The 15,815-nt window shown below is 54.7% G+C and overlaps 1 protein-coding gene across 1 annotated transcript in view; it reads left to right on the top strand.

The window, feature by feature from the left end:
• The window catches only part of ITGA11 (integrin subunit alpha 11), a 135,160-nt gene that overhangs the window by 104,571 nt on the left and 14,774 nt on the right, over positions 1–15,815 (top strand). Inside the window, 8 exon segments of the mRNA XM_050796269.1 lie at positions 1,384–1,550; positions 2,828–2,970; positions 4,354–4,464; positions 8,026–8,111; positions 9,127–9,334; positions 12,136–12,234; positions 13,759–13,835; positions 15,598–15,687. Coding sequence (XP_050652226.1) covers positions 1,384–1,550; positions 2,828–2,970; positions 4,354–4,464; positions 8,026–8,111; positions 9,127–9,334; positions 12,136–12,234; positions 13,759–13,835; positions 15,598–15,687 — 981 coding nt within the window.

Genomic DNA, 15,815 nt, shown 5'->3' with positions numbered 1-15,815 from the left:
CAGCAACAGCAGCCTGGGCTTGCAAGGCGTGGTAAAGGTGTTCACTGCGTTGGTTCCAACCAAGAAAGCAAGGCAGATGACCAAGGCCCGGGGAGAGGGGTACAGAGAACCTAGCAGGTCTTTAAAGTAACACATAAACTTCTCTACAGGAAACCAGATACACATATGCACACACACCCCAAGATAATCAGAATCACAGAAATGATTGGATCAAGTTCTAGCTTTTGAAGTCCACACTTATGTGCTACCTAAATAGTGATGAGATTGTGGGCCAGAGTCCTCTGGGAAGACTTTATGGTCAAGCCGCATAGTTCTCAAACATGACTGCCCATTAGGATCGCCAGGGGAGCTTTTAAAATGTCATTGCCCACGCTTTACCCACACCAATTAAAGCAGAATTCTGTGGAGGCACCTGCGCAGCAGTAATTCTTTTAAAACTCCCCAAGTGATTCCAATGGGCAGTCAAGTTTGAGAACTTCAGATGTAGCCCACTGTGTTGACACAGCACTCTACACTGTCAAAGGACATTCTCACCTCCTCTGATCCTCACAATCCCCCATTGCAGAGATCATGTGACCTGCCAAGGTCGAGTATTGGCACAGATCATCACGTTGAAGCTATGAAACCTCTAAGCCACTCTACTCCTATTTCTTTCCATCTACATTCATGGTTGGGAGAGGCAATAGGTTTCGTTCCTAATTACATTTGACTTAGGCTGGTATAAGGGTAAATTTGTATTTCCTTGGTTACCTGGATGGGGTGGTGTGGGGGTGGATGGGTGCTGGCTGCATGCTGGAATCACCTAGGGTACTTTAACGCCTCGCTCTTCAAAGTGTGGTCCATGGAACGTTCACATCACCTGGGAGCTTGTTAGAAATGCAAAATCGGTGCCAAGCTATTGGATCAGAATCTGCATTTTAACACGATCCCCAGGGGGCATGCACACATATGAAAATTTCAGAGGCACTGCTTTAAAACCTGCGAAGGCCTGATTCTGATGCGGTTTTGCCTAGGGTGTAGCTGAGGCACCAGGATTTTTTTTAAACTCTTCAGATGACTCACACGTACATCCAGGGTGGGGAACCACTGCTAGAAAAGGTGATGAGGGAGCAAAGGGGAGTCAGCATGATCCACAGCGAGCACAGCCCCTGGGGGAAAGTGCTGAGAGGCTGCATGGAGGGGCTGTGAGGTGGCTGAGCCCCTCTTTCCCCTGTGCTCCCTCTTGCCAATCCTTTGACATCCAAAGCCCCCTCCATCCTCCACCTCACCCCCTCCAGTGGCTTTGCAGATTCCACTCGAATCTGGTTCTTGTCTTTCCCCGTGGTCACAGCAGGGCAGCCTGAGCCCCTGCCCCACCCCAGCTCACTGGCCCTTCTCCCGCAGGTCCCGCCCTGTGGTTCAGATCAATGCCAGCCTCCACTTTGAGCCATCCAAGATCAACATCTTCCACAGAGACTGCAAGCGCAGTGGCAGGGATGCCACCTGCCTGGCCGCCTTCCTCTGCTTCACACCCGTCTTCCTGGCACCCCACTTCCAAACGACCACTGTTGGTAAAGCAGGCCCCTCCTTTCTCCTCACCCCCCGGCTCCAGTCTCCCCCTGCACCTTACTCTATTTCAAAGCCTGGGCTTTTCCTGAAATGGATGCTGAGTGCCAAAGAGGGGATGTCATGCCAGGGTGAGAGTGGCAGTGAGCAGGGGTGATCATGACAGGGAGGACAAGAGAAGAAGGAAACAGTCTGGGCAGCCGAGTTTGGATCAGAACACAGGACTGATGCCAGTGGAGCAAAGTGGGGTGCGGAAACCCAGAAGTCTGCCTGGATGCAGAGGAAGAGGCAGACCCAGGAATCCTACAGTGGGGGTCCTGGAAACCAGAAGTCCAGGTCAATGAGACCCCAGCATCTGGGAGCCCCGCTCAGAAGTGGGTGTGAGTCCGCGGCAGGGAGCCTTGCTCAGAAGTGGGTGTGAGTCCGCAGCGGGGCAGTTTCCTTCTGAGGGTCCATCACTTCCAGCTAAGTTGAGTCAGATACATCCTCTTGACAGCCCCGGGTCCAGGTGGTCTCAGGAAGTGTGCTGCAGGTTCCAGGACTGTCTGCGCTGGCACAGGAAATGGGGACTCAGGGAGTGTCTCAGCCAAGGAGCAGGACCAGACAGAGACCAAAAGGAAGATGAGAACAAAGGCGGGCCTGGGGGCTGTGCCCCTCTCTTTCAACTTCCATCCCTGAGAGGAGACAGATATGAGAGTCAGCAGCAACCAGTGGGTGTGCTGGAGAGCAGGAGAAGGGACTGAGTCCTTCCTGGAATTGACAAAACCCAACTGAAGGGGAGGAGGCTGCAGGTTTTATGCCCCAGAATGGAGTCAAAGGTTTGAGGAGCCGGCGGGAAGGGGCTGGCCAGCCCTCCTTGGTGTGACAGGAAGCACCCAGCAAAGGCTCTGACCAGCCCTGAGGGGGATCCCAGAGCCCCGGGAGAGACAGGGAAGGTGGAGGGAGAGGCGGAGGGGGTTGTTGACTGCAGCAAGGGCTCAACACGGCACCGCCCTGGCCCCACATCCTGTCTCCCTCCTTGTCTGCGGTGTTCACTTTCCCTCCATTTCTTCCTCCTGCTCTTTCTCCACCTTCTTCCTCCCCCTTTTCTTTGGTTCCTTCCTTTCTCTTCCTCATGCAATCACTTGCTCTCCATGTGGGAGTTTCTCACCCACACTGGGGCTCATGAGAGGAAAGGAATAGCTCTCCCCTGGCCAGCCTGGGGGGCTTCCTGGAGGAGGCAGACAGTCTTGGATGGGCATGTGGCTCCACCTTTGTGGTCTTGCCCTCTCCCCTCCTGCAGGCATCAGATACAATGCCACCATGGACGAGAGGCGGTATACACCGAGGGCCCACCTGGATGAGGGCGGGGACCGATTCACCAACAGAGCTGTCCTGCTCTCCTCCGGCCAGGAGCTCTGTGAGAGGATCAACTTCCATGTCCTGGTGAGCTGGCAGCCCCACCAGCAGAGCCCAAGCTCCTACAGGAAGGAGCACCTGCCGTGGGAGAGGCAGAGAGTCCACCGGGTGGCTGGCTGGTTCTGAGCCCCCAGCAGACCTCAGGAAGCCAGCCGGCGTCTGTATCCCCTGAACTTGGCCACTCCACATTCCCACCTCATGCCCCAGAGACATGCTACACACCACCTCACTGGACTTCCTTCCAAAACCTCTTATCCCGCCACTCTCAGATGCCGAGAGAAGGAAGGTGGGCTCAGTAGGTCCAGCAGAGAGAGCCAGGAGCAGCCAGTGGGGGGCACGGCCCCAAAGGGAGGGATAAGCAGGCAGCAGCTAACAATTGAAGGCCAGGTCCAGGAGGCAGTCGCATGTACAAAACGGGAGGAGAGACAGAGAGGGGCGCCAGTGATGTCACGAGCAGGGTAGGGGCCTGGTGCCCCATTTTATAGCTAAGGAAGAGGATGACAGGTTTACTTCCATCCAGAGCTCCAGCCTCAGAGATGCAAGCAAAGTCACTCAGAGCCCTCCTGGCCCCAGTAGTTCAATGGCCAGAGGTCAGAGACGTGAGCAGGTGTGAGAAGGCACCTCCCTGTTAAGGGGTCCCCTGAGATGCATCCACACCAGCAGCATCCTCACCCTCCCCACAAACTTGGAAATTCACATGTTCTGACTCAGAAACTCTGGGAATGGGGCCAGCATCCCATATTTTAACAAGCTCCAAGGGGACTCTGATACCAGCTCAGGTTTGAGAGCCACTGCCTTTATATAATCAGGATTGCAAGTTCCAAGGGGAAGTTTTTAGGCAGCTAGAAGCCACCCTTTTACTTACCATCTATGCTCAGAACCAACCTGAGTGCCCCTGTCTTGCTCACGAGTTTGTTCATTCACCCATTCCACATGCTGAAGCCCTTGTTACAGTGCTAGGGCCATGCTGGGAGGCTCCAAGCCCATTCCTTGCTTGGGAAGGAAGAGTGACCACAGTCAAATGGTTCAAATGCTACGTGAGCAGCAGGCGTAACTGGTCTGAACAGAGTGGTGGGTGGGGTGGGAGGCGGGCCGGCACTGCCAGGCTTCCCGGAGGCCAAGGTATCCGGGCAATGGGAGTCTGGCCCTGAAGGATGCGCAGGAGCTTGGTGAAACAGCCAGACAGCTAGGTTGGCATGAGCTGAGCTTGGAGCTCCTTTCACAGAGGCACACTCTTCCCACCAACAGACCCGCTAGAAACCTCCATCCACCCGCGGACTCATCCTGAGGGGACAGGGCAGCTGCCCTGCCACCTTAGGAAGGTGAAAGTTCTATCTCAGCATCCATGGTCCTGGCTCATAAAATGACGTTCTCTCCTCCCTCACCCCTGCCCTCGTCTCCACCCCCCAGGACACTGCTGACTACGTGAAGCCAGTGACTTTCTCAGCCGAGTATTCCCTGGAGGACCCTGACCATGGCCCCATGCTGGACGACGGCTGGCCCACCACCCTCAGAGTCTCGGTACATCTCGGTACATCTCGGTAGAGGGCATGCACCTCAGGCATGAACCCCACCCCCACCTCCACTTCCTCCCCAAAGGCCAGAGCCTGAGTGTGCCGGGTGCAGAGGACACCATCCCTCACCTCGCCTTCCCACCTTCTGTCCCGGCAAACCCACAGTGTGGCCGCTTCCCACCTCCCTCGGGGCCTGTGCTGAGTATTAGCAGATCAATTCCTTAAGGGCAAGGCCCAGGCCTTCTCCTGTTCAAGGTTCCCCATATCCCCAGCACAGGGGAATAAGGGGTGAGCACTGGAGAAATACAAAGAATCACTGGATGAGAAGGGACCTGAGATCTTGATCACCCACCTCCCTCCTTTACAGATGAGGACAATGGAGACCAGAGAGTGACTCTTAGAGCCCGGAGTTCTGCTTGTTAGATGACTAACTGATTCACAGAGCTCCTAAGTATTGCAAAAAGAAGGGTTTTAACTGATTGACAGAGCTCCTAAGCATTCCAAAAAGAAGCGGCCCCATCCCTCAACCGCATTTTCTAATCCCTGGCTCTAGGGCATCCAAAATGTTTGACATCTAACATTCAGATGCCCCCTGCAGCTGCAACTCCATGTAAATCCCACTCAAGGAAAATGTCAGGCAGTGATCAATTCTGCTGCTGCGCTGTAAGAGCAGGCAAAAGTTGTAAAATGGAATAGCTAATGCCTGAACCTTGAGGATTTAGGAGACGACTTTTAAACACACCACGGCACTCTTAAGCCATTCTGTGAGGTCCAGTCACTGAGCAACGTCTGTGTGAGTGACACAGTCTGGCCAGGAAGCAGTTTCAGAATTATTCAAGTTCTTACTTGCATTTCTTCAACACCAGGAAAGGACTGTACAGTCCGCAGCAATGCCCCTGAAAAGCTCCCCTTCTCTCCTTCACACCCATCATCCCCCACAGCCCCTCCACACCCCTCTCCCCAGGCCTCCCACAGTCCCCCGCCAAACCCCCGTCCTCACACCTCCCCCCCATCCTCCTAAATCTGTGCCCCTGGGCTGGCGAAGTTGGATTCCTTGTTAGTGAGCCAGAGAAGGGGAAAGCTGGGTGCACTAAGTCATTTTTGTCCTCTCACAGTAATTACAAAGTCACTATGGCAAATGAATGAGTACATGGCACTTACCCCACAAGCAGGCTGAAGCCCACAGTGCAGATTAACACACAGGATAATCCCTGCTCTGACACCGACGATCTCCGTGCAAGGTGGTGATGAGCAGCACAGCCCAGGCGGGAGGCGGTATGCACTCAGAGGACATACAATCAAGCAATCAGATGATAGGCCAGGGCTTCCTGGAGGAGGTGGCCTTTGGCCGGACTTTAAAGGCTAGGCAGGATTCAGACATGCGGAGACAGGGAGGATGGGCTTTTGTTCCTCGAGAGCTGACAGCATCACCAAGCCAGGGAAACAGGAAAGGCAGGTTGCAACTTCATGTAAATCCCTTTCTCACCTTATAAAGAAAAGGTGAGAAACAGAGCTGAAAACTTTGAAGAGCAGCTAAGTTTCTAAAACTCTGGTTTATCTGGATTTCTAGCCCCCAGCAAGGGAGACACATTCTTCCCATCATTCTAAAAGTCTTACTTTGCCTCTACTAAATGCCCAGCACTGTTCTAATATCATAAGATCTGGCGTCTTGGGGAAGTGAGCCATTCCATATTATTGAGGGTAACAGTTGCTTATTACATTAAATTACTTATTTTAATCAGCCAGATAGAAATTCTTCTGAAGGTCATTATATGGTTCTCAAACTTCTTAAACAGTATTCCTAGTGGGAGCGGGCAGTTTTTTCTTCGAGACTTGAAGTCACCAGGATGAACTTTGGTGCTAGAATACCGTAAAGCCCCCATCCGGAACTAAGTCCCTTTCCCAACGGCTCCACAGCGACCCCTGGATATGGCTTCGCTGGCTGCCATTGCAGTCGGCCTACTTCTAGCTGCAGATCCACCTTGCGGTGGGGAGCTGAGGGGCGAGATGGGTAGATCCATGCCTAAAGCAAGAGCGCATGGATCTGAGTGAGGGCCAGAGAGCTCTCCTTCGAGAAAAGGTAATGAATTTAAGATACACATGACTCTGTGACTCCTCGTCCCTGGTTTGGGCTGTGTTGTTGGTAGTGACAGTTACCGCCCCTCAGCTCCAGGCTTGAATATCCGGCTGCCTGCTGAGGTCCTCGCCCCCGGTGAGCCACAGGCACTTCGCCCAGGCTGGAGTGTAGTGGCGCGATCTTGGCTCACTGCAGCCTCTGCCTCTCGAGTTCAAGGGATTCTTCTGCCTCAGCCCCCCGAGTAGCTGGGACTACAGGCGTGCGCCACCACGCCTGGCTAATTTTTGTATTTTTTAGCAGAGACGAAGTTTCACCATGTTGGCCAGGTTGGTCTCGAACTCCTGACCTCAGGTGATCTGCCTGTCTCGGCCTCCCACAGTGCTGGGATTACAGGCGTGAGCCATCGCGCCCGGCCAACCCCTGCTTTTATTACTGAATGCCATGATCATCCTTCCAGACACATAAAAAAGAAACTCAGCCGACACCCTGGACCTCTTTCTCCCTCAGCCCCGACAACCTCCAGGTTCCTATTGATCCCGCCTCTGGGGTCAGTAACCTGTTTTCTCCTCTCATGCCCACTACCGCACCAACACCAGCATCACCTCTTGCCTGAATGTTGCGGCAGCCTCCTCAATAGCCTCTCTGCCTCGAGCCTCCATCTTCTCACTCCATTCTCCCACAGCAGCCAGGGCAGCCTTCAGTATGCAGGTCTGTCAGGACACTCATTGCCTGAGGCATTCGGCAACTCCTACCAGTTGCAAGGCATGACCCCAAGGCCCTGTAAACACAGGCCCATGACCATCTCTTCCTCTGTCTCACCCCTGTGCCTCTTATCACAGCAACACTGACCCACCCATCATTTCCGACTCAGTCCTGCTCCTGCCCCAGGGCCTCTGCATCAGGCTCTCCTTCCTCCTGGACTTCGCCACCTCCACCCCGGTCCACCCAGCTACGTTGACGGTCCTTCAGAACTCTGACCCACTGTCACTTCCTTGAAGCCTTCCCTGACTTCCTACAGGCCAAAATAGCTGTTTCTCCTCTCTGCCTCTTCTATTCCTCATGCACTTCTTTTTGGATTTTTCGCACATTTTACACTAGTTATTTGTTCGTACACCAATCTTCCCCATGAGCTGAGGGCGGAAGCTGCGTCTTCTTTGCTTCATATCCCCAGTACCAAAGCCCTTGCCCACACACAGTAGATGATCAATAAATGTTGACCAGAACTGCTCTGCTGGGTGAGTGGGGGTGGGGGTTCTGTGCTATCAGCTCAGTTATGAACTGGAGGGGAACCAGGAGGAACTGAGTTTTGAGCCTCGTTTTAAAGAGGGAAGCATCTATGGAAAAGCCCAAGAAAGAGCAGTGTCATGTCTGGGGACAGTGCAGGAAAGCCAGCGCATGTCTAGTGTGGTGGAGACAGATGCTGGTGTACGTTGAGGGCGAGGGGTTGCGGGTCCCTACCCAGCTGCCCATACCTGGCTCTCCCCGGCCCAGGTGCCCTTCTGGAACGGCTGCAATGAGGATGAGCACTGTGTCCCTGACCTTGTGCTGGATGCCCGGAGTGACCTGCCCACGGCCATGTGAGTTGGCTCCTTGCACCCCCACCCTCGCCCCTTCCCCTTCACTGTCAGAGGTTCTGGGGCTCCCGGGGCCCTGGATTGTTTCCTGGACGTCCTCCTCACAGACAGCGTGGATCAAACACTTGACTTGGAGCCTGTGTTCTAGCCCAGGCTCTACCTCCAACTCCTGCATAACCTCAGGAAAGTCTCCTCTGTAATATGAAACTACTAGTCTAATCTAATCTCGAATTTTGTTAAAAAAAGAAACCCTTTCTTCGGAGCCCACATTACAAACTAGATGAAAGGTAGAGACAGGGGACTCAGAGTTCTGGATGCTTGTCCTTCAGCCCCCAGATGAGGTGACTTCTAGAGCCTGCTGGCTGAACACCTTGGGCTTTCCAATCCTTCTGATGGAAAGATGCCAGGGACACCAGCAGAGGGGGAGCAGGGGACCCACAATTCCCTGGAAGAGACAAACGAACATACCAGGGAAAATAATCAACAATATCGTATTCTTAATTTACATAACATATTTTCCAATAATTTATGCTCAACTTTGATCCAACTATGAGATGATTTAGATAGAAAACATATATACCATGACATAGACAATAAAAAGAAATAGCACATTCAAAACTTGTAGAAGGATAATGGAGCACATATTCTAACCAGCTAGGCTAAAATAAGGATTAGCTCTACATTAGTGCTGAGCTTCCTGGCAGCCAAGGCCAAAAGGGAAACAGGATGCATGGAGTGGTGATGCATGAGTGGTGAGGTCAAATAAGAGCTCTGGGTTCAGCGGAGGGTATGATCTCTATGGTGGGGACACCAAGGGCCTTTGAAATAGGAAGTGGTCTTGAAGGGTGAGCTCTTTCCAGCCCTGCCATCCATTTCCCCTCTTCTCCCAGTGGCTATTCCCATGAGCAGAGGCCAGTCAAGTGCCCAGACACACCTTTTTGCCCCAACCCTGGGGCTCCTCTCTACCCCTGCTTTCCTTATTCCATCTGCCCAATCTCTGGTGCTCTCTTGTTCTCAGGGAGTACTGCCAGAGGGTGCTGAGGAAGCCTACACAGGACTGCTCCGCATACACGCTGTCCTTCGACACCACAGTTTTCATCATAGAGAGCACACGCCGGCGAGTGGCAGTGGAGGCCACACTGGAGAACAGGGGCGAGAACGCCTACAGCACAGTCCTAAATATCTCACAGTCAGCAAACCTGCAGTTTGCCAGCTTGATCCAGAAGGTAAGACCTCAGCAACCTGCCCAGACTGCCTGGCACAGAGGAAAAGGAAGGCCAGGTGGGGTCCAGGCTGGGTGTTAGAATCACGAGAAAGCTGGGTGCAGTGGCTCCTGCCTGTAATCCTAGCACTTTGGGAGGCTGAAGTGGGAGGATCACTTGAGCCCAGGAGTTTGAGACCAGCCTGGGCAACATAGTGAGACCCCATCTCTACAAAAAATATAAAATTAAATAAAAAAGAATCACAAGAGAGCTTTAAAAAGCTTGGCCCCAGACTCCTTCTCTGGAGGTCCCAACTGATTTGCTCTGGGTTTGGGCCTAGTGTCGGGAGGCTTTTAAAGCTTCCTCGGTGACTTCAGTGTGCAGGCAGGGCTGAGAACCACCAGCACCAGGGGAGTCTGAGCCCGTTGGGAACATGGAGAGGAATACCCTTCAGCCTGTCTCCTGGGCCCTGGTGAGGTGCACACACACCACGCGTGTGCCACCAGCCAACAGTGCACCCTGCGGGCTTGCTCGGAAGGTCCTTCTGACGAGAATCAGAACCAGTTCCTCCCCATGTTAAAACTTCTGATCACTCCCAGCTGCTGTCAGAACAAATTCCAGACTCCTCATTGTGGCATTCAAGGCCCATCCCATCCACCTCCTGCCACTTCTCCCCTAACCCTGCCACAGGCCGCCTTGTTCCCAGCACGCCCTGCTCATTCCCACCATGACCCCAACCTGGGACTCCTCTCTCCTCTGCCCGACAGGCTCCTGCTCCTACTCGGTGACCATCCACGTATTGCCCACTCATGGCGTCCAGCGCTGTGCTAGCACTTGGCGTACATTTAACCCTTGCAGCAGCCTCGGGCATAGCAGTAGTGGTGGTGGTAGTGGTGATGGTGGTGTCCCCATTTTACAGAGGAGGAAACTGAGGCATAGGGAGGGATTAAGGCTTGCCTGGGACCACACAGCTGGTGAGCAGCAGAGCGGAATTCCTGCCCCACAGCTGGTTCCTGAGCCTGCGCTTTGTGATAAAAGATAGTCCTCAGCCCTGCTCTCTGGGGTATCTTTCCGGAAGCTCTCCAAGGCCACAGACGGCCCGCCAGCCCGCACAGCATCTGGCACAGCCCTTCGTGTGCTCTGAAGAAACATCAGTCTCCAAGTGCTAGCCTCTTGAAACCCTCGACTCCCAGGGGCAAAGAGCCTTGTCTTAGCCATGTCTGTGTCCCGAGCTGGGCACATAGAAGGCCCTCAAGACAAGTTTGTTGAGTAAACTCAGACATCAATGTCATGTGTGCGTGTTGGGGGTCCCAGGACCCTCACACACAGCCTCTGTCCTCGAGGATCTCAGTGTCAATGTGGAACCCAGTGTGCCGGGCAAGACAGGTGCTGGGCCAGGCTGTCCTCTCCACCCCAGAACCGCTGCCCAGCACCCCTCCCCGAGCGCCCCCCTTGCTTGCCACACACACAGGAGCAGTTCCTGCAGCCAGGAGGGGAAGCTGAGTGGAGGGAGGCCACCCCAGGAATGCGAGGAGCTGCCTGCTCATGCCCCCCGTTCCTCCTCAGTGGGCTCCCCCATCCTCAAATAGACCTCAAGGCCTATCTGCAGCCACAGTCCCTTCTGTCAGGCCCAGGCCTGGGCCCCAACCCCACTCCCTCTCCACTGCCCAGAGTGACAGGCCAGACTGATGATGAAGAGCCCACCTGATGGTCTCTCGAAGTCCCCTCCTGCCCAGGGACTTGTGTCTGTCTGGATTTCAGGTATACGCAGGGAATCAAGCCCCACACCAGCATCCACCTTCCCCTGCTTCCCTGGCCCAGACTTCACAAGGCCAGTCCCGTGCCTGCTCCTAACCCTGGGGAAGGAATCACGGAGCTAGTTTCTGTGGCTCAGAAGAGCTTTTGGAAGTGAGTGGAAGTAAAGAGAAGTGGGAGACACGTTCTATGAAGTGCTGTGTCCCCACACACAGCAGGTGGGGTGCAGGGCTAGCCTGGAGCCTGCCACCTTCACAGGTGCCGCCACCCATCCCCAACCCAGGAAACGCTCATGGCTGTGAGGTCGGCATTCCTCTCCTCTCTCTCTGCAACATCCAGCCAAGGGGAACTCTAGTAGAGGAAGCACCCCTCTCAGCCAAATGCAGATGTGTTAGTCTGATCACACACTTTTTGCACACACATGCGAAAACACAATGCCTACATATTCGTCCAGGGAAACGCACATGCTCAGTATACATGCAGCAGGTACATGCACACACATGCACTGACACGCAGACACACACAGAGTCTCCACAGACACAGGCTCACATCCACACAGATGCATGCATGCCCAGAGACATGCACAGCTGTGTGCCCAGGTAATGCCCAACAGTGCAGAGCTCACAGCGGGGACAAATAATCATCCTAACAGTAGCTGCCACATACGAGTGATGACAATAGGCAGGACATGGGATAGGCGCTGCATTTATGTGCATCGCATCATGTAATCCTCATAACAACTAGATGAGATAGTTACTGTCATCCCCATTTAACAGATGAGCAAAATGAGACGCATACATGAGCCCCTGCCATTCTCCTGCCACCGCCCAACAGCCTCTGAGTGTGTCCCGCCCCGTGTGAAGCCAAGTACCAGGAACCAAGTCACACCGCAGCCTCTGGGGCCTCTGGGATCTCAGACGTCAGAAGGGCTGTGGTCCGGGCTTCCGTATGGGTATCAGGGCCTGAGGCAGCCCCTGCGGAGGGGGGTGCAGGCTGGGGGTAAGAGAGCCTCCAGACCTGGTCCCAGGCCCCACCTAACTGCTGCCATGATGTCTGCCACCCACCTCCAGGAGGACTCGGACGGTAACATCGAGTGCGTGAACGAGGAGAGGAGGCTCCAGAAGAAAGTCTGCAATGTCAGCTACCCCTTCTTCAGGGCCAAGGCCAAGGTTGAGGCTGGGGACAGTCGGGGAGGGCCAGGGTGGGCACTGGGAGGCACAGGGAGTTTGGGGAGGGAGGCAAGAGCAACAGGAGTGAACAGAAGACCAGGGAGGGGTGGGAGGCCTGAGGTGGCTTTTATTTGTCTTTTCTCCCATGAAATGACATGCAAGTGACCAAATTAGCCAGCCATCCCCAGGCTAGCAGCCCATCCTTTAACTCAAAGAGAATTCCTACCACTCCCAGACACTAGTCTCCCACCTGCCCTTAGCCAGTCCCACTGTTCTGCACCCTCACAAGTTTTTCAGATTTCTGGCCTCTGCCACTGTGCTGTGTATGGGGAGGGATGGGGAGAGAAACTACCATTTCATGAGCACCTACCACCCAACTGTGCTTAAGAGCTCATGTGAATAGAGGGTGGGTGTGTGAAGGGAGAAGCAAAGTAGCTGGGAAAGGGAGGGAGACACCAGATTGCAGGGAGTGTTTGGACATCAGCCCTGGACAGTGGGCAGCCACAGAAGGTTCTGGAGCAGGAGAAGATCTAATTGAGGCCAAGCTGCTTGGACTTGGGAATCAGAGAGGAGCCGTGGCAGGAGCCAGCTAGGCAGCAGCAGTGCTCCCAGGAGCAGGGTCTGCACGGCTGGGGAAAGTGGAAGAAATGGGAGCGGGGATGAGGGCTCCTTAGCAAAGCACCTCCCTGGTAAGAAACAAGTCGAAGGTGTAGTTTCTGGTTTGAGGCACCGACAAACCCAGGAGCTCTGGAGTGGGGATGGAGCAGGACACAGCCCAGGCTTCCCCACCCATGCCCAGCCACTGCTGCGGAGAAGGGGCCGCTGAGGTCTCCTCACCTCGTGAGGGTGAGACCTGGGAGAGCAGCAGGTGTCTGTGCAAAGTCCCAGTAATGCCTCTAGGCAGGGCGGGGAGGCGGCGAGGAGGGTCGCATGTTTCCCCACCGCGGGGCAAAGGGCAGGGGGAGCATCAGGGCCCAGGTCAGCAGTGTGGCAGGAGCACTGCCAGACAAGGGGCAGACGCCTTGTTGGCCTGCTGGGTGGCCACTGGCCCTCATCCCTCTCCGGGCCATCCCCTCCCCATCACGCACAAAGAAGAGGTGGGTGAGGTGGTCCTACCAAATGCTTCTGGCCCCTACATCCTGTAACGGCCGTCAGCCCTTCCTGCCATCAAGGCCCCCTACCCTAAAAATCCTGCAGACAGAGTCTGGAGCTGGACTTGCTGCTTTCTGGTTGCCTTTTGTTAAAAACAAAAGAAGAGGAAGAGGGAGGAGTCTGTCTCAGCCCCGAGAAACCCCACTGTGGGAGCTGTTGTCTTTGGCTGTGTCCCCACAGCAGCCCTGAAGCTCAGCTCATGTTCTCTAGCACCTGGTCCTCCCTTTCCCAGCCTGTTCCCAGCCAGCAGTTCCCCAACCCCCTAGCAAGCTCTCCCTCCCCAAGCCCGGCAGGGGACTGTGGGGAGTGGGCTGTGGGGAGTGGGCGGGGCTGGTCCCGGCAATGCCCAGACATGCGACCGCTTCCTTGCAGGTGGCTTTCCGTCTTGATTTTGAGTTCAGCAAATCCATCTTCCTACACCACCTGGAGATCGAGCTCGCTGCAGGCAGGTCAGGGCCGTGCCTGCTCCTCCCCCAAGCTTGCTACTCTGGGGCCCGGTTCTCTGGCTGCTAGCGACTGCTCCTCCCAACACTGAGTCCGCCGCCCCACACCCTGTCCCTCACTGCCCCAAACTTGAGTGGAGGGAACGGGGTGGGGAGGGGAGCTGGCATCTGTTGCAGGTGTGGGCCAACCTGCTGCCCCTTGTGTGGCCACCGCTCTTCATTCTTTGCATGATAAATAATAATGTCAGCCCTTTACTTTTAGACAACCCTGTATACAGTAGTAATTCTCAAACCCTACGGTTATAAAGCATTGTACAGGCAAAAATCTCAGTCCTCACAGAGGCCCCTTAAGATCATCAAAGCAGGGGTTATTCCCCACACCATCTTCCAAGTTAAGAAAAGAGAGGCTCAGAGAGGGTGAGTGAATTTCCCAAGGACACACAGCAGTGAATTGTGCAGCTGGAAGCTGAACACTACTCATCCTATTCCCCATCCAGGGCTCTTCCTGTCCTAGTCACCTCTCTCCCATTTTTAAGAGGCCTTTTCTTACTCTGTGTGGGTCTTCCTGTCTGTCTGTCTGTCTCCCAGGCCTCTCGGAGGTAGCTTGCTATATGCTGACACCATGAATCACTTTGTGTCAGTAGTAAATACATGTCTCTTTTGTGCAGAATTACCTCTATGTGGGGAAGGACAGAGGGATTCTGTCCACTGTGGAGCCTTACAAATGGCAAAAATCCTTAGCTAAGAAATAAATACCACAGACAAACCGAACACTAACATTGCAGCACACACACACGCAGGTCAGAGGTCACAGAAGCACTGGCACTCACACCCCACATGTGCTCGCGTCCCAGCTACAGTTAAATGAATTGCGCGTTGTGGTAGAATTCTCACACGCCACGTGGCAAACTTGGCAAGGCCTCCCTTGCGCTCTGCCCTGCTCTTAGAAAACCCAGTCCCGTCTTCACGGGAGAAATGAGTGCGCACTTGCAGAGCAGTGTCTCTGGCACAGCTGTGGGCGGTGTCTGAGAACTAGGTGTGTGTAGGAGGGGGCTCTGGGGGTGCATCTGTGTGTGGTGGGTCTCCCTTTTCTAACCAAACCCCTATCCTGGGGAAAGACTTCCAAAGGGAATCAAACTCGGTCTATGTAGCAAGCAAGAATCGTACATTTTTATGTCTAAAATGATTTGCCCCAGTAGTTCATGGTGCTCAGATATGAAGGGAGGTACACTGGACAGAAGCCCCCTGAAGATGTCTGTGAATTTCACTCCCAGCCTTCTCGTGGCAGCAGAGTGCCCCTGGCCGCCCTGTAGGAGCTGCCCCCGGTCAGTCCAGGGATAAATGAACGACTCCACTGTGAATTCCTCACCATCCCTCCTCCGTGGGCGAGCCTTTGCCACAGGTGTCGTCTCCCACAGACCCTGAGAATCCAGCAGGCAGCAGGATTGGCCCGCCTGACAGACGGGCAGCCCGGTGAGGGAGGCAAACAGGCTGGGGTCCCGTCCATGCCAGGCCAGGCACAGGCCTCCCAGATCCAGTCCAGAGCCCTCCCCTGACTCCACCTAAAGGGGCAGCAGGTAGAGCTGGTGTCATCCATCCCCACTTCTGGCCCTTCCTCTCCTAGGAGACGCCTCAGGTTTCCTGTCTGACCTGTCTGGTGCCCATCAGCCCAGATAAGCCAGCGTGCTCCTTCCACAGTCTGCCTCAGACCCTTCCCGCTGCCTGTGCTGAACCCCTTCCTGACCCTGCTGCCTGGCTCTCCCTGCAGTGACAGTAACGAGCGGGACAGCACCAAGGAAGACAACGTGGCCCCCCTACGCTTCCACCTCAAATACGAGGCTGACGTCCTCTTCACCAGGTGGGCCGGGCTCCGGGGGCCCCAGGAGAGGGAAGGCATGGAGAGTGGGAGGATGGAGGCCTAAGGGGGGGTACCCTCTGATGAGCCCTAATAGGGCCAGACGCCCGCACTAAGGGACTATGGATGGA

Source organism: Macaca thibetana, chromosome 7 (assembly GCF_024542745.1).
Source record: "Macaca thibetana thibetana isolate TM-01 chromosome 7, ASM2454274v1, whole genome shotgun sequence".
Classification (NCBI taxonomy): domain Eukaryota; kingdom Metazoa; phylum Chordata; class Mammalia; order Primates; family Cercopithecidae; genus Macaca; species Macaca thibetana.
This window is presented reverse-complemented; position numbering and strand designations above follow the sequence as displayed.